Raw genomic sequence first — 21,177 nt, forward strand, 5'->3', positions numbered from 1 at the left:
TTGTGCATAGCTCTTTTACCTTTTCCAAGTATTTTTGTAGCAGCGCGTCCCTGGCTTGGTAGCTACCATTTACCTGGGAGGTGACGACTTAGGAGTCGCTATTGACTTCCACCCTTGACGCTCCGACTTCTTTGGCTAGTATCAGTTCCCCTATCAGGGCTTCATACTCGGCCTGGTTATTGAAGACCGGGAAGTCAAACTTGATGGATTGCTCGTAGGCTACTCCTGCCGAGTTTTCGATGATGATTCCGGCCCCTCCGAACCCTTGGTTGGATGCTCCGTCAACGTGAAGTTTCCACCGTGTGTTTGGTGTGTCGGGAGTCTCTCCTGTGACTTCTACGAGGAAGTCTGCCATGGCTTAGGCTTTGATTGCCTGTCTTGGCTCGTATTGCAAATCATATTGGGACAGTTCTATTGCCCATGCCATCATTCTTCCCGCCAGGTCAGGTTTCTGGAGGACTTGTCAGATGGCTTGGTCGGTTCTCAGAATGATTACGTGCCCTTGGAAGTATTGCTTTAGCCTTTTAGATGAGACCAGTAGGGCGTAGGCCAGTTTTTCCAATTTGGTGTACCTCATCTCTGCCCCTTGGAGTACTTTGCTGATGAAGTATATTGGGTGCTGAGTTTTGTCCTCTTCTCGAACTAGAACTGCCGCCATTGCTTGCGCGGTCACGGCCAAGTACAAGTATAGGGGCTCCCCCTTTCTAGGCTTGCTGAGTACGGGAGGTTCCGAGAGTATCTTCTTTAAATGGCTTAACGCTTCTTCACATGCCGGGGTTCACTCAAAGGTGATTCCTTTCTTCATTTGGTTGAAGAATGGGATGGCCCTTTCTGCCGATGCTCCGAGAAAACGAGACAGAGCCGTGAGCTTCCTGGTGAGTCGTTGCACATCTTTGATGCACCCAGGGCTTGTCATTTTGAGGACGGCTTCGCATTTTTCCGGGTTGGCTTCTACCCCTCTTTGTGTTATCATGAACCCCAGGAATTTTCCGGCTTCCATGGCGAAAGCGCATTTAAGCGGGTTAAGCCTCATGTTGAATTTCCTTAGTGCCTTGAAGACAGCTTGGAGGTCGACTATTAGTTTGTTCGGCTCTGCTGTTTTTACCAGGATGTCGTCGACATACACCTCTACCATTTTGTCGATGAGGTCGTGGAAGACTTTGCTCATCAGCCTTTGGTAGGTGGCCCCTGCGTTCTTCAGTCCGAAAGGCATTACTTTGTAGCAGGTGTCGTCTGGTGTTATGAATGCCGTTTTGTCCTCGTCAGGTCGGGGCATCGGGATTTGGTTATAGCCGGAATAGGCATCCATGAAGCTGAGGAAACGATATCCTACCGCTGAGTCAACCAAGGTGTCAATGTTGGGGAGGGGAAAGGAGTCTTTTGGGCATGCTTTGTTCAGGTCGGAGTAATGGACGCACATCCTCCATTTTTCGCTGGCTTTTTTAACTAGGACAACATTGGACATCCATGTCGAGTACTTGAGTTCCTTGATGAACCCTGCTTCTAGCAATCCTGTTGTTTGTTTGGTGACTTCTCTAGCCCTTTCTTGTGACATCTTCCTTCGCTGCTGGGCTACCGGTTTGGCTTTGAGCTTTATGGCTAGCCGGTGGGATGTGAGCTCGGGATCCAATTCCGGCATGTCTGATAGGGTCCATGCGAAGAGGTCGCTATTTGCCCTTACGATCTCCATGAGGGGGCCCTTGAGTTCATGGGATAGGTTCCTGTTTAAGAAAATAAACTGATCTGACGATTTTCCTATTTGGAACTTTTCCATATCCCCTTCTGGTTCAGGTCTTGGCTTGTCCTCTATCCTGACGTCCAGATCTGCTAGGAATACGCCAGCTGCCCTCTTAGATTCTTTCCTTAAGGAGAGACTGGCACTATCGCAGGCGACTGCCGTCTCTATGTATCCCCTTATGGAACCAACTGTTCCCTTGTCCGTTATAAACTTCATTGTTAGGAACTTGGTGCATATCACAGCTGAGAATTCATTGATAGTTTTTCTCTCTAGGATGATGTTATAGGCAGTGGAGTCTCTGAGGACTACGAAGTCTGCCATAACCGATTTCCTGGTGTCGCCGGTTCCTAGGCTGATTGGGAGAGAGATCGTCCCGTCGGGTTTAATGTAGTTGTCTCCTAGTCCCATGACTCCATGTTGGTGATTTTTGAGGTCGGATTCCTTGAGCCCCATGGCGTCGAACACGTTTCTAAATAGGATATTAGAATCGGCTCCTGTGTCCACGAGGATGCGCCTAACCAGTCCTGTCCCGACCATTGCGATAACTACCATGGGGGGAGGGTTTCGGGGAGGTCATTGAATCATTTATCTTCTGGGCCAAAAGATATCCTGGGATGCCTTTTGCTGGCGGCGGGACCATCTGTCGAGATGGAGAGCACCCGGGTGTCCCTTTTTGCTGCCGACTTGGATTTAGGGGGCTGTCGCGCCTGACTACGATATTGACCATGAAAGATGGGGGGTTACTGGCATCCCCTGCGGGTTCTTATCTCGGGTTAACAGTTTGGCTCCGATCTTCCTCGGAGCGTTCCCTTTCCCGCCTTCTCGGTTCCCTGATGAGTCGGGAGAATTCGCTCAGCTTTCCCTCTCTGATGGCCTGTTCCAATGCATCTTTAAGGTTGAAGTAGTCTTGTGTTTTGTGACCAAACCCCTTGTGGTAATCACAGTAAAGGCTTTTGTTGCCTCCCGTTCTCTCTTTCAATGGTCTAGGTCTGGATAGGATTCCCTTGTCTGCAATTTGTTGGTAGACTTCTACTATAGACACCGTAAGAGGCGTGTAGTTTGTGAACCTTCCTACCCATGGATGCTTGGTTAACTTGTTTAGGGTGCCGTCTCTAGGAGCTTCTTTGTACCTGTCGACATGAGGGGCCTGCCGAGCTAGCGGGTTAGGGAGCTGCTGTTTATTGGCTGCTACAACCTGACTGACCTCTGCATCATTGATGTATTCTTTGGCTACGCTTTGGATTTCCTGCATGGTCAATACAGGCTTGGTTGTGAGGTGCTTCCTAAAGTCTTCGTTTAGCAGGCCATTTGTTAGGCATAGGCTAGTGACTGAGTCCGTGAGACCGTCGATCTCCAAACACTCGTCGTTGAACCTATCTAGGAACTTTCTAGTCGGCTCCAGGTTTTTGGGTGACCCCCAATAAGTTGATTGGGTGCTTTGCCTTGGTTATGCGCGTCATGAACCGAGCTAGGAAGCTCTGGGATATGTCTGCGAAAATTGTGATGGACCCTTGTCGGAGGGCAGTGAACCATCGAATCACTGGTCCGGCTAATGTCACGGGGAATGCCTAGCATTTGACCGCGTCGCCTACCCCTTCCAAGTTCATCCTTGCTTCAAAGGTTGTGACATGCTCCTGGGGGTCCTTGGTCCCATCATACCTCATATCCGTCGGCTTGTCGAAGTTTCTCGGGAGCCGGACCTTGAGGATTGAGGGGTGAAAAGGGGTGGCTCCCATGATAATGGGATCTTGTTGTCTCCTGGCCTCCCCCCTCTGGGATCCCCCGCGGCTTTCTGACTTGCTTCGAGTATGTCTGGAAGTTGCTTGCGTGTGCGCCTCTTCGTGCCTTGTTAGACTTCTTCCTTGGCTGTCATGTGCTTGGGAAGGGGAGTGGGTGTGGGCGTGGGACCGGCTGACGCCGCCGTGCGAGTGGCCGGCGTCTTCGTGGGATTGGCCCCTCGCCGCCAACTTCCGCTCAAGATTTTGTACTCTATGCCTTAGCTCTTGCATGATCTTGGCGCTGTCGGCCCCCGTCCACCCGAAGGGGCGCCTTTCGGGGATCTTGGTGTACATTTGTTGGTTGGGTTGAACGGAAGATCTCGGCTGTTCGGCAGCGCGGGCTGTCGAACTTGCCCCGCTCAAACGGGCCCCGCCTCCTTCGCAGAGCTCCTCCGAAGTGATGGGTCACTCCATGTCTGTGCCGGGTCCCCACATATGGCGCCAATGTTCGTTACCTGATGTTCTCGGGTTGTCGGATGGTGATGAGTAGGAGAGAGGGAGAGACCCCGAGCTGACATGGAACGAGGGTCGGAGGGTGTTAGCGGAATAGCGGCGTCGGAGGTTGAACAGGGCGTGGGGGTGGCCACCTGCAAGGACACTCCAACGATCAAGTCAGAGTCCGTACCAGAGGATAGCCAAATTAGATAAAAATGTGACGTACCTTGGGGGGAAAGCTGTCCTCTCCCCTTATATACTATGTTGGGTGGGCCTAGTAATGGTCTAGCCCATTGGTGGAGGAGCTGTGAGCTGTCACATTCCATGTGGGTAGGTCATCCCGGATTTCGGGTCGGGATGTCGAGTATTGCCTCGTGGGTACCGACCCGAACGATGGTACACTTTGGGTGATAGGTCGGTCGGGCCTTGGCTCGGTTGTTAGGGACCGACCCGTTGAACCTTTTTACTAGAGGTTTGGGCCTGGGTGGGGTGGTGCCCCGACCTAGCGATTACTTGGGCTGGACTTGTCAGTCCGTAACACTATATAATAGGCATGTTTATAAAAATATATATACATATAATGAACAAGTGAATATATTTGCACCTAACTTTTGATTTTTTTTTTCTGTAGAAAAAATATATATACATATTAATGCTACCAAACTTTTGTTTTTTTAAAATATATATATAGACTAAATATTTTATGAGTTTGAATACATGGGTTGGACTGAATTTAATTAAATTCAGATTTAACTCTAATATTTTATTACGTATATTTTAACTTAATTTTTAAATTGATCTCAAATAAATCAGGTTAAATTAAGTCGATTCTCAACATAAAATTAGTATATATAAAAAGTTTAATTTTAATAGATTGATAGCGTAAAAAGTTTTATATAATTATGTAATTACATTCATTTTTTTAAAAAATTATTCACGCCGTCAATGTAAAAAATAATTATTTTTACTAATGTGACGTGACATTATTAGATATATGTATAAAATTACTGTATACTAATAACATATCAAAATTAAATTTATATACAAATATGTAAATTTTTATTTAATAAATTAATAAAACTCTATTTTTAAAAATTAAATTTAACAAATATATCATATTTATATCAAAATAAGTTATTTTAAAAAAATACTATATAATATAAAAAATATTAATTAAAGTATAAAAATATAATATTTTATTATTAATTTTATTCTAAAATATATGTTTTAATTATAAATAAAACTTTAATTTGGGTCAAGTCAGGTGACCCAAAAATAACACCAAATAAAAAATAAACCTAAATTCGTTGACAAAAATATGTTTCGGCTTCGGATTGAGTTTTAATCTAGGTCAGATTTTAAACACTTCTATATATGAGTGAAAATAAATTTATTTTTATGGGTTGAATTAACTGGTTTAGAATACATATAAAATTCGAGTTGATGTCAGAAGTTTAAATTTATTGGATAGAATTAAGATGGAATTTAAATGTTATCTAATCTTATCCGTTATCATTTCTAATGGATGGAGTTTTGTTAGTATGATATTATCATAATTATGATTATGTTTTGAATTGTTAAATATTATCCAGTTATTTTGAATTATATTAGTATTCCATTTTCGTTAATAAGTTAATTAATTTTATATATCATCTATTCTATTATATAAAAATCAAATTTCTGACACTTAATGATGGAGCTGACGTGGCATACTTTTGAGAGTGTTTTTCAATTTATTTCTTTTAACTCATTAAATATAAATTAATTTTGTTAGATAATCATGATCTTCTGGTCTTCTATATATAAAAAGCCACACAAAATTATAAAAATAATCATTTTTATTGCTTTTGCTTTTTCAACTCTTTTTTATGTATAAATGTACTCAAAATGAGAAGGTATGGACGAGTATTTCATTAATTGTTTGTTTAACAAATATTATAGTCTAAAAATGTCTCAATTTAGGCATTCTACCGTTGTCGATGGAAGTTAAACATGTAGTAATTCAGGGTGACCATGATATTTTTTATAGTATTACATAAAAAAATATTTTTTAAAATGAATATACTCGTTGTAATTAATTTTCTTTGTCAATTTCTTATATTTTACCTAACAAACAATATCCATATTGAATATATTATTTTCATCAGAAGCCATACATAATTGATTGATAATTCTATATATACAAATACTCATGTGGTAACTAAATACTATATTATTATCTCGCTAAAGTTAATTCTCCTATGATTATGCGAGTGTACAGCACTATCAGATGAAAATTGATTGGATTACATTATTTTCAACGAGGTAGGTAATCTTTTAGGCCTAATCACGGTCAGAGTTGAGGAATGTTTGAAAAATGCTAACAATATAAATACTTTTATTTTTAATACCCAATAATAAATATATAAATTAAAACTAATATTGTTTGGTATAAAGTCATAAAATTTATAGCATACTCAAAACATATCTAATCCGTAACGACAACCAACTGAAACAATATCGTAAGTTCAAACATTTAGAATTCATGCAAATTCAAACAATTTCCTTATTCTTTGAAAACCTTGTGTATTCCTGATAGAGTTGAATCACAATTTCTTTTATGGAAAAAGAGTTACAGAGGTGGCTTTGATGTGTTAGAGACCAAAATCTGGAAGTCACTATTTATATTTGAGTGTGACACCCATTAAACCCTAAAGGTTAAATAAATAGTATCTCTGGTTTTATTCTCATTTAATTCTAAATTAAAAGTAATAATGACTTATTTAATTCAACATTTATGATAATAAATGAGATGATCATTATATAAGTTATTTAATGTAAAATAGCTTAATTTGCGATTATAATTAATGTATGTATTGCCCATAAATAGATTAGAAAATAATAATTTTGTAACAAAATAATCATTACTATAAATCATATTATTAATTTATATATCATATTATAATTTTAAATCAACTCTTTAAACACATTATAATATAAACCATCTAAAAAGATATACCAAATTAACGAATATCACATGGGTCACAACATATAGTCTAAATTGTTATAATATTTCAAATAAAAAGAGCATTAATACAGAGAAATCAATGAATATAATTAAAATAAAGAACAACAAAGAGACACACAAAAAAAAAAAAATAATAAAGAGAATCAATAAAAATATTAACATATAAACCACATATACGAACAATGTATATATTAATTGTGAATCACAAAAAAAAACGACAAAATATATATATAACGCCTAATAGTAAGCAATTAAAATAAACAAAAAATTTAAAAAAATATAAAAAATGAAATGTATAAATAAATATAAAAGAAACAAAAAATAAATAAATTACAAAAATTGTACCCTAAATACGAGAGAGAGGGGGAGGGGGATAAAGTATGCGCCTAATAATAAATAATTAAAATAAATAAAAAATATTAAAAAATATTAAAAAATAAAATGTATAAATAAAGATAAAAGAAACAAAAAAATAAATAAATTACAAAAATTTTACCCTAAACAAAAGAGAGAGAGGGGGGAGGGAAGGAGGGAGGAAGAGAGAGAGAAAAGAGAGCGAATGAGTAAAAAATATTTGATCTTGTATAAATAGATGGTATTGAGAAAAATAAACTAATTAAATTAATTCATATATTTCGTTATTATATTTATTATTTATTAAATAATTTGATATTTACTCCAATCAAATCAAATAATTAATATAATTAACTAAATTAATTAATTGATATAATTAATTATAATTAATCAATTCATATAAATTATAATAAATGGTGAGATTTGAATGTATAATCAAATTAATTGATTGATATAATTAATTAATTATAATTGATTTGTTTTAACGAATTAAATGAAATAAATGAAGAAACACCTTAAGAGCATGCCACGTCAGTTTCATCATTAAGTGCAAAAATTCGATTTTTATATAATAGAATAGATAGATAGATAATAAAGATATTTTCTTAAATTAGTATAATTATGCATTATTCATTAAATATTAATTGTAATATAATTATAATAAAGATATTTTTTTAAAATAAATTTATTTAGAGAAATATAAATTGGTTATTAATAACTGGTGCCATTATCATATAATTATCATATATTATTATTATTATTATTATTATTATTATTATTATTATTAAAAATATTTTCGATTAATAATTGATAAGTAGTTTAATAATGCATTAAATATTAATTTTATATAACTATAATAAAAAATTTTTTCTAAATTAGTATAATTATGTATTATTACTTAAATGTTAATTATAGTATAATTATAATAAAGATATTTTTATAAAATAAACTTAGAAGAGAAAATAGTGCATTCATTTTAGCGGAAAAATAGATTCATGAGGAATCGACACCTCACTTCCATTAGTAATTGGCGGAAAATCCAATTTTAGTACATTAAGTAGATTTAATAATATTTAATAATTTTTAATTATTAATTTTATATAAAAATAACTATAATAAATTATACAGGAGAAAGTATTTTTTTAACTAAATTAATATGTATTTATTATTTTATTACATTCAATTAGAATAAATAATAAATCATCTATTTTGTTATGCGTTTTATAAAGTAATTAATTAAAGTAATTGATAATAATTGATTGATATAAATTATAATAAACTATGTGATATTTAAATATCTAATCAAATCAATTAGTTGATATAATTAATTTATCGTAATGAATTGAATTTATCGAGTTAAAAGAAATAAATTAAAAAACACTCTCAAAAGCATGCCACATCAACTTCATCGGTAAGTATAGAAACCCAATTTTTATATAATAGAATAGATAGATTATTATTATTATTATTATTATTATTATTATTATTATTATTATTATTATTATTATTATTATTATTATTATTATTATTATTATTATTATTTGATATCGATATTAATTTTTCACCATTAATGTATGTATCAATTTGTCACTAATTATGCTTGATTAAAAATAATAATTGAAAAATAATAATTAATAAATATTAATAATTGACAATTAGTATTATACAATTAATATAATAATTTAATAATTAATATTAATATTTTCGATTGATAATTAATTTAATAATGTATTAAATATTTAAATATTAATTTTATATAATTATAATAAAAATATTTTTCTAAATTAGTATAACTATGTATTTTTTATTAAATGCTAATTGTAATATAATTATAATAAAGATATTTTTATAAAATAAATTTAGAAGAGAAAATAGTACATTTATTTTGGAAGAAAAAAAACTCACAAGGAGATGACACCTCACCTTCATTAGTTGGGGAGAAAACTCAATTTTAGTATATTAAGTAGATAGAATTTTAATAATAATACACGGGTAACTGAAATAGTTTATATACGGTTTTTTCAAGTTATTATTATTATTATTATTGGATAATAAATAAAAATTAAAATTATATCAATATTTTTAAAATCAATATAATTTAAATAATTAAAAATATTTAAAATCAATGTACGTTATTAATATCATAAGATTTGATCATTTTATGATTAGAATCAAATATTTTTATCATGATTACTACGACCGATGTAATTATCATATCATTATCATATATTATTATTATTATTATTATTATTATTAATATTATTATTAAAAATATTTTTAATTGATAATTGATAAGTAGTTTAATAATGTATTAAATATTGAATTGATATAATTAATTAATTATAATAAAGATATGTTCCTAAATTAGTATAATTATATATTATTCATTAAATATTAATTATAATAATATAATTATAATAAAAATATTTTTTATAAAATAATTTAGAATAGAAAATAGTGTATTCATTTTAGAGAAAAAACGGATTCATGAAAGATCGACACCTCATTTTCATTAGTTGGGGGAAAATTTAATTTTAATATATTAAATAGATAGATAAGTAGATTGATCTGTGTTATGGGTCGGATTATATTACATAGAGGAAATTATTGATTTGAAAGAATACAAGAGTAACAAAGATGGAAATTATTTTTTAAGTCATTAAAACTTTACATTTAACATTTCCCTTAATTATCATCCTCTAATTTCTAATTGCTTGGATTCTTATGGTTACGTACGTTACCTCACTTCAAATTCGCACCATCTCCCTTTCGGTCTCTCTCTCTCCCACATGAATTTTGTTGAAGGCAATGAAATCTTCTGGCACGCATTTTCAGGACAAGTTTCATAACTATGGCGGCAAAAAGGGATAACAATAGATACATGAACGTAGGGAAAGTGACGCCTCTTGTTCTAGTCTTCTTATTCTTTTTGGTCTCGCTTTTCAGTTTCTTTATTCTCTTCTATTCCCCCAACGCTTCAACCGTTCTTCCAAATCAAAGATCTGATGAAACCGATGAGAGCCTCTCCCGGAATAATGACGAAGAAGAAGTTGATATCTCCGAGCCAAACACACCATCCGAAAATCAATATGGTAAATTCTTAAATTATAATATATTTATTTATTTATCTTAATTTTATCAGAATTAGAATTGCATGCGCATGATTAGGGCAAGAGAATGTGATGCGGAAGAAGTAAACTCAATAAAAAATAACCTGTGCTATCCTCGCTATTCGCTATTTGCTCCTTGGTTTTTTCAGGTTATTGGACCAAGGAGTCAAAAAAACAGTGTGATATTTCTTAAAATTTTTATATTATTTGTTACCTAGATAATTTTTTATTAGCAATAATGTAATTAATATTTGTTGTGTGGTTACACTTTATATACTCTTTATATATTTTTACTACAAAATTAATTATAATTAAACTTACATTATTGCTAATGAAAAATAATTTAGGTAATATGGTTTCTTTTGCTTTATTTTATTTTTGTGATGTATATTAGCCAGGCCTTTGATTTAATTTTCAGAGGAGAGAACTTGTGACCTATTTAAGGGTCATTGGGTTCCAACAACATCAGAAGGATCAACATATTACACGAATTCAAGTTGCAGAACTATCCCTGATAGCAAAAACTGCTTCAAGCATGGAAGAACTGATAGCGATTTTCTCAATTGGAGATGGAAACCTGAGCAATGCGATCTTCCGCGATTCGATCACAAAATGTTTCTTGAATTAGTGAGAGGCAAGAAAATGGCATTTATTGGGGACTCTGTGTCCAGGAACCACATGGAATCCCTCTTGTGCTTGTTATCACAGGTCAGTTCTAATTCCTGAACTTGGTTTTGGTTAAACTGCGGTTTTATTTCGATGCAATGCAAACATATATTAAATAGCCATAATCTATAAATAAATAAAGAATACTCCTACTTATTGATGCTATACGGAATTGATTAGCACGACAAGAATTTGCGCAATAGTTGCACTTCCAATCTTCAATGCTATAATTTGAAACAATGGCTCCCACTAATATATCTACTATACATAAAAGAATCGAGCGAGAATAGGTGCACATCTATTCAGTATAGTTCTCTAGTATTTTGTCTATTAAAGACGTGAATACGTGACATATTTATCATTTGTATTGTTGAAACATGGAATTTGATTGGAACAAGAATATACAAATGTAAAGACTCTCATACAATTATCTTTATGTGAAGTTCATAGTCAAGAATCGTTAAATAATTATTTAATTAAAAATGTTAAATTATCTAACAACGTCACATAAAATACATAAAGACAACTTCACATAAAGACAATTCTATATAAGTTTCCACTATATACAAATACAAATTGGAGCATTAGGAGAGAATACGACTCTGGAGAGACCGACAGAGACCAAACCCTCACCTCTATCACGCACACCTCATATCTTCGCTTCCAATGCTCGTTGCTCTTTGCTCTTGGCTCCTTTCCGTTGCATCTCCCTCTATATCACAGGGAGGAAATGAGAATGAGCGACTATACAATGGTGGTGGACAAAAAGACTGCAGAGGAAGAAGATTTGGTGAGGCGTAGCTAGCATCAAAAAGACAAAACTAAATGGAGATGAAGTTCTTGCTGAAGCTGAGGAGGATGAGACAGAAGATATGTGTGAAGAGATCCCTAAGCTGAATAAGAAAATAGGGCCTGATAAGATGGAGCCAAGGCATATGCAGGCTAAGACTTCCTCAACTGGGGTTTTGACAGAAGGTGAAGTGCCTGGAAGATCTCGGCAGCAAGCTCTATCATATAGGGATAGCTTGATGCGTGATGATACTGGTATGATTCTCTTCCCAAATGAAATCGTATAAATGGTCATAGAGGAATATGATATGGAGGAACTTTCCGGAAGAGGTAATACAGATCTAGCTCCCTTCAATCCTAAACCTGTGGTTGATGTTTCATTAGAGGAATATGACATGTGGTGTAAGCCATGGAAAGGCTCCTTGATTGTTAAATTCTTGGGAAAAAATATCGGTTATCGTGCTATTGAATCTTGGATAAGAAGAGTTTGGACACGAAAAGGGGATGTTAATGTTATGGATCCCACATGAGACTTTTTTTTGGTCCGTTTCTCGGATGAAAGGGACTACCGCCATGCTCTTTTTGAGGGTCCCTGGCAGGTGGCGAATCACTACTTTCTAGTGCAGAGATGGAGGCCGTTTTTTCTCCCTTCTAATCAACCGATACAGAAGCTCGCGGTATGAATTCGGATTCCAGGCCTTCCGGTCGAATTATACACGGAACAATTCCTCTGGAGAGTGGGTGGAAAGTTAGGTACAATGTTAAAGATTTATCACACTACTTCCATACACTCAAGGAAAAAATTTGCTCGCATTTGTGTTGAGATTGATTTGAGCAAGCAATTGGTGCCAGCCATTCAAGTATTAGGCAGAGAGTTCAAGATTGAATATGAGGGTCTCCACATGATTTGCTTTGGTTGTGGCAAATACGGTCATAGGATGGATCAATGTTCTGAAGGGCAGAAAAATGAGGCAACACTGACGACGGATTCAACGCCGTTGGGAGCTCCGATGTTGGATGGGATGGAATTAGAAGGTGCGAAAAAGGGGAGACTAGCGGTCACAATTCAAGTTTGAACAAATCTCAAGCAGATTCCACGAAACCAAATCTCGTGAATGAGGGTAACCCAAAAGGGGTGGTCAATCATGAAGATCCCAGTTACTTCAAATCATGGACGTTAGCTAAAAAGATGCAAAAATGCAATGGGCAGCCTAAACAAGGTTTCGATACTGTGTCTAGTAAAAGCCAAACTAAGAAATCAGATTCTAGGTTTGAAGTCTTGGCCCAGAAACAATCAGAAACAAATGGCCCACTAGCTCATGATGGAATGTCGAAAAGCTCATTAGGTAATGTTAACAAGCCTTCTATTGCAAAACAGCACTATCATGCGAGTTCTTCAAATAAAGTGGCTCAAAAAGATCCTCAGAGAAACAAAATCGTAGAATCTTCGAAAAACAAAACAAATAAGGTTAGAATTCCTAATAATCAAGTTTTTCAACATGAGAAAAGGAAGGATAAAATAGATGATATGAACCTCAATTTGGTGAGGGAGAAAAAGTATGATTATTGGCTCTCCTGGGAGCTTATTAAGCAAGCTAGATACATGCCAGGAGGTGATCCTTTGTGCTTGGGAGAAGGTAGCGTTCAGACCCATTACCCATCCAAAGAAGTTATGTAAGCGGTGAATTTGCTTCAAAACAGGGCTCAAGGCAGTATGCAAGAATCAAAACCTCCTAATCCGGGTAAGGCCTTGCAACTATATCTCCCAGTAATGGTCAAGTACCCTTTGCGTTGGGTAATAAACAGGAAAGTATGGTGGTGGATTTAGCTGCCACTAATGTCTTTTCTGTCCAATAAGTTACTATCTAATGACCACCTTCTTTTCATATTTTTTATGAATATTATTACATGGAATTGTAGAGGTGTTGGGAGTAAAGGCTTCTCTGTTTTGCTTAGAGAGCTATCTTTTTGTCATCATGCTAATTTTATATGTCTTCTGGAAACTCATATAAATGGTACGAAAGCTAATAATATTGCCAGGAAGTTTGGTTTTTTGGATTGGTATTTAGTCAAAAGAGTTGGTTTTGCAGGTGGTACTTGGTGTCTCTGGAACTCTTCTCATTGGGATATCTCAGTGGTGATATCTCACAAGAAATTTATTCATCTTCAAATTGCTTATCGGTAGGAACCATTTTAGTATCTTACTCTGGTTTATGGATCTCCCCATCTTAGCCTCCGTTTTGAAGTATGGAGTGGGTTGAAGGATTTAGCAAGGCAAACCTCTGGGGAATGGTGCGTGGGGGCGATTTCAACTGTGTTCTCTCGGTGGCAGATACTGGTGGAACATCTGGCCTATCTCAAGACTCATAGCATTTTTCTGGGTGTCTTCTAGATTGTGGTCTTCAAGATATTGGGTTTAATAGTCAACCGTTCACTTGGCAACGTTGTGAAATTCGTAGACGGCTGGATAGGTAGGTTGTAAATAATGCCTAGTCCCAAAGGTTTAGTCAAGCTATGGTCAAGCATCTCCTAAAACTAAAGTATGATCATATCCCAATTCTTTTGAATCTTGAGGTGACTTCTGCTTCTAATATTTCTCGACCTTTCCGGTTTCTAGCAGCTTGGCTTTCGCATGAGGATTTTGAAAATTTTCTTGGAAGGACTTAGAGGAATGGTGTTTTCTTAGAAACTAACGTGAGTAATTTTATGGAAGCAGCAAAAAGTTGGAATAAGGATGTGTTCGGTAATATGGCTCATAGGAAAGTTCGAATTCTAGCTTGGCTAAATGGTATTTTGGAGCATATTCGGTTTCATACTAATCCTTTTCTTGATGATTTACAATCTTTGCTTTGAAAGGAGCTGGAAGCTATTTTAATTGAAGAGGGAATTTATTGGAAACAATGCTCTCGTTTTAAATAGATCAATTTTGAAGATAAAAATAATTCCTTCTTCCATAGTATGGCAACAACAAGAGGAGGAGAAAAAATAGAGTTACTATGCTGAAGAATTCTGAGGGTGGTTGGATGAAAAATGTAAATTTGTTATGCAACTTCGGAGTTCAACATTTTCGGAATCTTTATACTAAGGATATCACTTATGTGAAATTAGAGGCTCCTAGTTTGTTTCCAGAGCTAAATATGGTAGAAAGGAGTGAGCTTGGCAAAGGGGTAATACCGGAAGAAATTTCTTCTGCTCTTTTTTCAATGGGAGCTTAAAAGGCACCAGGGCTAGATGGGCTCCCTGCTATATTCTTCCAACGTAAATGGATTATAGTGAAATCCTCTCTAACAAGTTGGGTGGCACATATTTTCAATAATCATGATACTATTCAGTCATTTAATCAGACGTTCATTTTCTTTATTCCAAAGAAGGAAACTCCAGAGAACATTAACCACTTTCAGCCCATTAGGCTCTGCAATGTTTCATACAAGCTTGTCACCAAGATCATTGCTCAGAGGCTTAAAGTGGTAATGGTAAAGCTGATTAATTAATCTCAGTGTACTTTTGTTTCGAAGAGACAAAGTGTGGACAATATTATAGTGGCTCAAGAAGCTATTCATACTATAAAAGCAAAGAAGGGGCCTATTGGTTATATGGCGGTGAAAATAGATCTTGAAAAGGCTTATGATTGCCTTAACTGGAACTTTATATATGATACACTCATGAAAGCTAGGCTGCCTGAGAACCTGATCGATCTTATTGTTCAGTGCTATTCCTCGGCTGAAATAAAAGTTCTTTGGAATGGGATTCCCTCCTCCTCTTTTTTTCCTTCTAGAGGTGTTCAGCAAGGTGATCCTATTCCACCGTACCTATTTGTTCTCTACATTGAACAGTTGGCCCAGATTATCTCTATTGCAGTTTATAATAACCTATGAGTTCCTATCATGCTTCGTCGTGGACGTCCAAAGTTGTCGCACCTTTATTTTGCTGATGATATTGTGCTTTTTGGTGAGGCATCTTTGGAGCAGGTGGGTCTGATTAGAGGTATTTTCGATTTTTTTTGTCAAAAAGTGAGTTATGAGAAATCTTGTATTTTTTTCTCCGATAATGTGTCATTACTAGGAAGTTAGAAATGAGTGAGACCCTTGGTATGCGTTTGACCTCTAATTTGGGAAAGTATATTGGTGTTTCCTTGCTTCATGGGTGAACCAAGAAGGATGATTTTTACTTTATTGAGGAGAGGATGCAGAGTAGACTGAGTGTTTGGAAGGTAAGAAATCTATCTTTAGCTGCACGAGTAACATTAACACAATCTACTTTAGCTACCATTCCATCATACATTATGCAAATCATGAAGCTTCCTTTGAGCATGTGACAAAATTGACAAAATTTGTCGAAATTTTATTTTGGGCGGTGATTCTAATGGGAAGAAGCCTCATCTAATCAACTGGGATAGAATATGACAACCCAAGCAGCAAGGGGTCTAGGCCTGAGATCGGCTAGGATCCTAAATAACACAAATATAAAGAAACTAGCATGGAAGCTAATTCATGACAAGGAGACCTTGTGGGTAAGGGTTTTGAGGAATAAATATGGCAGTTGTGATACTGTTGTTTTAAAAATAACCAGACCCCAATCCTATTTTAATGTGTGGAAGAGAATCTGTCAAGTTTGGAAGCGGTTTCAAGGGAACCCTATTTGGAGATTAGGTACTGGTAATACAACTCGATTATGGGTTGACCACTGGCTGCCTGACATTCATCAGCTTGTTGATTTTGTTCAGAATGGTGCATCAGAAGATAGGTTGGACAATGGAGTTTGTGACTATATGTTAGGGATTCGAATTGGGATCTTAATCACATTTTGGAGTTACTGGGAGAGGACTAGGCTCCCATTTTTACAGCAACGAAATCTCCTAAGGCGAGCTTCGGGGATGACCAAGTGGCTTGGTTACACTCAGTGAATGGCTTCTTTTTCATTAAGTCGGCCTACTCCATTTATCTGGAAATCCCTGAGAACTTGGGTGCTACTTTGGTTTTGAAGGTATGGAAGCTTAATGCCCTCAAAGAATCCAAGCTTTTTGTTGGCTGGTTGCAACTGATGCCTTATTCACCAACGTTCTGCGATTTAGAAAGAGAATGGCTCAAGATGATATTCGTAGTATCTGTGAAAACTCCCTTAAATCTATGCTCCATGTCTTCCGTGATTGTAGAATTGCGTAAACGATGTGAAAGAACATAGACAATTTTAGAGTATCACTTTTGGGAATTGATTTAAAATTAAAATTTGCATTAAAATTAATTGATAAAAAAATTAATAAAATTTTTTTACTCGTATAATTATGTTTATAAAATAATTAAAAATAATATAAAATTTTAATTGAATTAAAACTAACTATTAAAAGGATAAATTTTATGTGTCATAAATATTTATGTGTCATTTTATAGAATCCAAAATAAAATTAAAATTAAAACTACCATTGAAGATGTTTTAATTATGTTTTTTGAGTAAAGTATTGTTTTTGTTCCTAACATTTGGGGTAAGTCCCAAAGTTGTCCCTAACATTTCAATCGTGCTATTTAAGTCTTTAACGTTTCAAAATTGACTCAATGTTGTCCTGCCGTTAGGGATCCGTTAACAGAATTGACGGCGGGATAAAATTGAGACAATTTTGAAACGTTAGGGACTTAAATAGGACGAAAACTTTGGGGACAAAAACGATATATAGAAATAAATTTTAATTTTATCTTTTAATAATATCAATTTTTTCCTGTACATGGTATTCAGTTATTTTTTAATCACATCTAAGTAAATTACACTTAATCACATTATTTTCATTCTAAATAAATTATTTTTTTTATAATTTTACTCTTAAAGATTTTTAGTTATCATAAAATATTTTTAGAATGACTAGTATATAAACTTGCGGAAAAAAAATAATATATATACAATAAAATATAAATTATACCTTTTGTCTCTAATGTATCAAAATTCTTTAAAATTATAAAAAAATAAATTTATTTAAAATGAAAGTAATGTGATTAAGTGTAATTTACTTAGATGTGAGTAAAAAATAATTAAATACTAAGTACAGTAAAAAATTAATATTAATTGAAAGATAAAATAAATTAAAATTTATTTTTATGTATCATTTTTGTCCCCAACGTTTTTGTCCTATTTAAGTCTCTAACGTTTCAAAATCGTCTCAATTTTGTCCCGCCCTCAATTCTGTTAACAGATCCCTAACGGCATGATAATATTGAGTCAATTTTGAAACGTTAAGGACTTAAATAGGATGATTAAAATGTTAGGAACAACTTTGAGACTTACCCCAAATATTGAAGACAAAAACGATATTTTACTCTATTTTTTTTCTATATACGACTTTAAATTCAAAACTATTTATTAAGAAAAGAACGTATTTTTCAATGATATTTTTTAAATTTAGATTTTTTAAATTTAGATTTTTTATTTGAGATAATAAAATATAATCTCTCATTTTTAAATATTTTTTTATTTTATCTATAAAATAAATAATAAAAAATTATATTTTATTTTCTAAAATAAATCTAAAATTTAAAAGATTCAAATACTATTTTTTACACATGCGCGTTGCACATTTAACGCAAACATAGTTTATGTTTCAGTTGGGTTAGTTGAAAAGTTCTTGCTAGCATTACAACGAAGGGAAATGTTTTCTGTAAGGCGATTATAATAAAAATAAGTTAAAAGTGCACATACGTTACAAGCATTTAAAATTCATATTTTAGAAGTTTGTATGACGGAGTATAAAGAGAAATCTCACATACTCGTGTCACTTTTTAATTTAGATATAGAAGAGAGAAGGATATAAAATTCAATTATAAAATATATAGGTACTTTACGTAATTATAGTATTGGAAGCTAAAATTAAACTGTTCGATTTATAAAAGGTATAAAAATTGAATTGTACGAGTACAAATTGAATTTTTCGATTTATGTTTAAAAAATTAAAAAAAAAAAATAGGATACATAAATCGGACTATCTAATTTATATACTCTAAATTTTTTAAACACAAATCGGAGAGTCTTATTTATATACATCCCACAATTTTAAAAAATACCTAAAATTACAATATTAAGATATATCATACCTCTCACTTTTATATATAAATTTTTTAGCCCATTCGTGTTATTAGGTGCCAACTGATAAATATACTAAATTTTACTAAAATCAAATATAAAAAAATGTAATAAAATAATTTTTATATTAAATAAATTACTATTTTAGTTTCTAATGTTTCGACTAAATTTTAATTTCATCTTTAATATTTTAAATGTTTTATTTTTATCTCAAAAATTTTAAATAAGATCGATATTATTTTATTGTTAAATATGATACATATAGTTAATAGAATGAGTGACATAGATATTAATAATGTTATTATTTAAGTTATATTTTTTTATTAATATGTGTTAAAAAATATAACCAATTTTTTTTGTAATATTTTTTTTTCATTTTTCTTCTTGTAGAAAATCTCAAATTTTATTTTTTGAACAATGAAGCTCAACACAACATAGTGGCAATTATCAATACTCTTAATTTAAATAAAAAATTTATATTAGTAATTGTTGGTTGATCAATTTTACTTATGTATTGAAATCGGCCATTATTAGCTCTTCAATATACTAATTGTTTACATCAAATTTAACAGTAAGACAATATTAAACCCATTTAAAACTTTTTAATATTAAAACAAGATATTTAAAACGTCAAAAATTAAATTATGATTTACGTTAAATATCAATGATCAAAATAATACTTTACTTTCTCATATTTTACATTTATGACAAATGTGTTATATCCTTGACACAAAATATACGAAAATATCTAAAAGATTTAAATAAATTTTTAATTAAATAGTGGATTTGGTAAAAAAAATTACAAAAATAAATTAAAAGTGATTTAATAGTGTAACTCAGGAAGATATATATTAAAAAAGTTGAGTAATTTAAATTAGGAAAATAATATATGTATCCTCCTAAACCACGCCATATCTTAGACATTAAATTTCCACACAAGAAATATACCAAGTGCTATATATGATATAGTGTTATGTATATGGTTTTACTTTTACCGTTTTAGTAAGGAGGTAGTTTACAGTTTTGTTTGTAATTTTTTCAGGAAGAAACTCCAAAGGATATTCATAAGGATTCAGAAGATAGATATCGAACATGGTATTTTCCAAAGCATGACTTTACACTGATGATGCTGTGGAGCAGGTTTATAATAGTTGGCGAGGAACAAATGATAAATGGTTCAGCGTCTGGAACCTTTGATTTGCAGTTAGACAAGGTAGATGATGATTGGGCTAGAGAGCTACCTAACTTAGACTACGCCATAATCTCAGGTGGACACTGGTTTTTCAGAGTGATGTACCTCCATGAAGGTGACAACCTTGTAGGATGTGTGTACTGTGGCCAACCTAATGTGACAAGCTACAACAGTGATTTCCCGCTGAGAAAAGCGTTTCGAACGGCATTCAATTATATTAACAACGGTTGCAAGGAGTGTGGGAAATTGGTGACGGTATTGAGGACATTCGCACCGGCACACTTTGAGAATGGAGCATGGAACACTGGAGGGTATTGTAACAGGACAGGTCCTGCTAGCGAGTCAGAGGTTGATCCAGGGTTGTTTGAATGGCAAGTGAGGAATGCTCAAATGGAGGAGTTTGAGAAAGCAAGAAAAGAGGGGATGGAGAAAGGGCAGAGTTTTGAGGTGTTGGATGTGACTGTGGCAATGATGATGAGACCAGATGGGCACCCTGGGGACCATTGGGGTAACAAATGGATGAGAGGTTATAATGATTGTACTCATTGGTGTTTGCCTGGTCCTGTTGATTTGTGGAGTGAGTTGTTGCTGGCAATTCTCAATAAACGTACAAATTTAAGTCCTCGAGGTAATATCAAATCATAAATAATACAAGCAATTATTACACCATGTTTTCCTTCCATTATTCTCTAGGAAATTAGTCATTTTTTACCCCCTAACTCGTGACATTGACGTGTAGATTTGTATTCAACACCATGAATTAAGTGAGAAGTAGAGTGTTTTTTTTTCATACTATTGTTAAGATAGAAACTAATTTCATTATGATATGCTCAGTTGGTGATATACTTGAAAATAGAAATTAATGACGATGATGATATATATATATGCCGCTATGATCAAGAAAACTAAAAAATTTTGGCAGCACACATTTTATCCTTGGCAAATTGAATCAAGAAAAATAAAAAAAATTGCGATTCGTCCCTCTCGTTTTTGTGTTATTGTAATTTGTCCCACTTATTTGGATTTTTTTTTATTTCAGTTGATAA

At 33.7% G+C, this 21,177-nt stretch overlaps 1 protein-coding gene and 1 long non-coding RNA gene across 2 annotated transcripts; both read left to right on the plus strand.

Annotated features, from left to right (window-relative positions):
* The first annotated feature begins 10,021 nt into the window (after nt 1–10,021).
* Nucleotides 10,022–20,887, plus strand: LOC112755288 (xyloglucan O-acetyltransferase 4). The gene is made up of 3 exons (XM_025803274.3): nt 10,022–10,404; nt 10,841–11,130; nt 19,982–20,887. The coding sequence occupies exons 1-3, from the start codon at nt 10,164–10,166 to the stop codon at nt 20,774–20,776; spliced, it is 1,326 nt and encodes a 441-aa protein (XP_025659059.1). The 5' UTR covers nt 10,022–10,163; the 3' UTR covers nt 20,777–20,887.
* LOC112755290 (uncharacterized) lies at nt 11,687–17,096 on the plus strand. The gene is made up of 2 exons (XR_003178966.2): nt 11,687–13,619; nt 13,968–17,096. It is a non-coding gene; the product is annotated as an uncharacterized lncRNA (long non-coding RNA).
* Nucleotides 20,888–21,177: the final 290 nt, after the last annotated feature.

The sequence above is a fragment of the Arachis hypogaea genome, chromosome 16, assembly GCF_003086295.3.
Source record: "Arachis hypogaea cultivar Tifrunner chromosome 16, arahy.Tifrunner.gnm2.J5K5, whole genome shotgun sequence".
Lineage (NCBI taxonomy): Eukaryota > Viridiplantae > Streptophyta > Magnoliopsida > Fabales > Fabaceae > Arachis > Arachis hypogaea.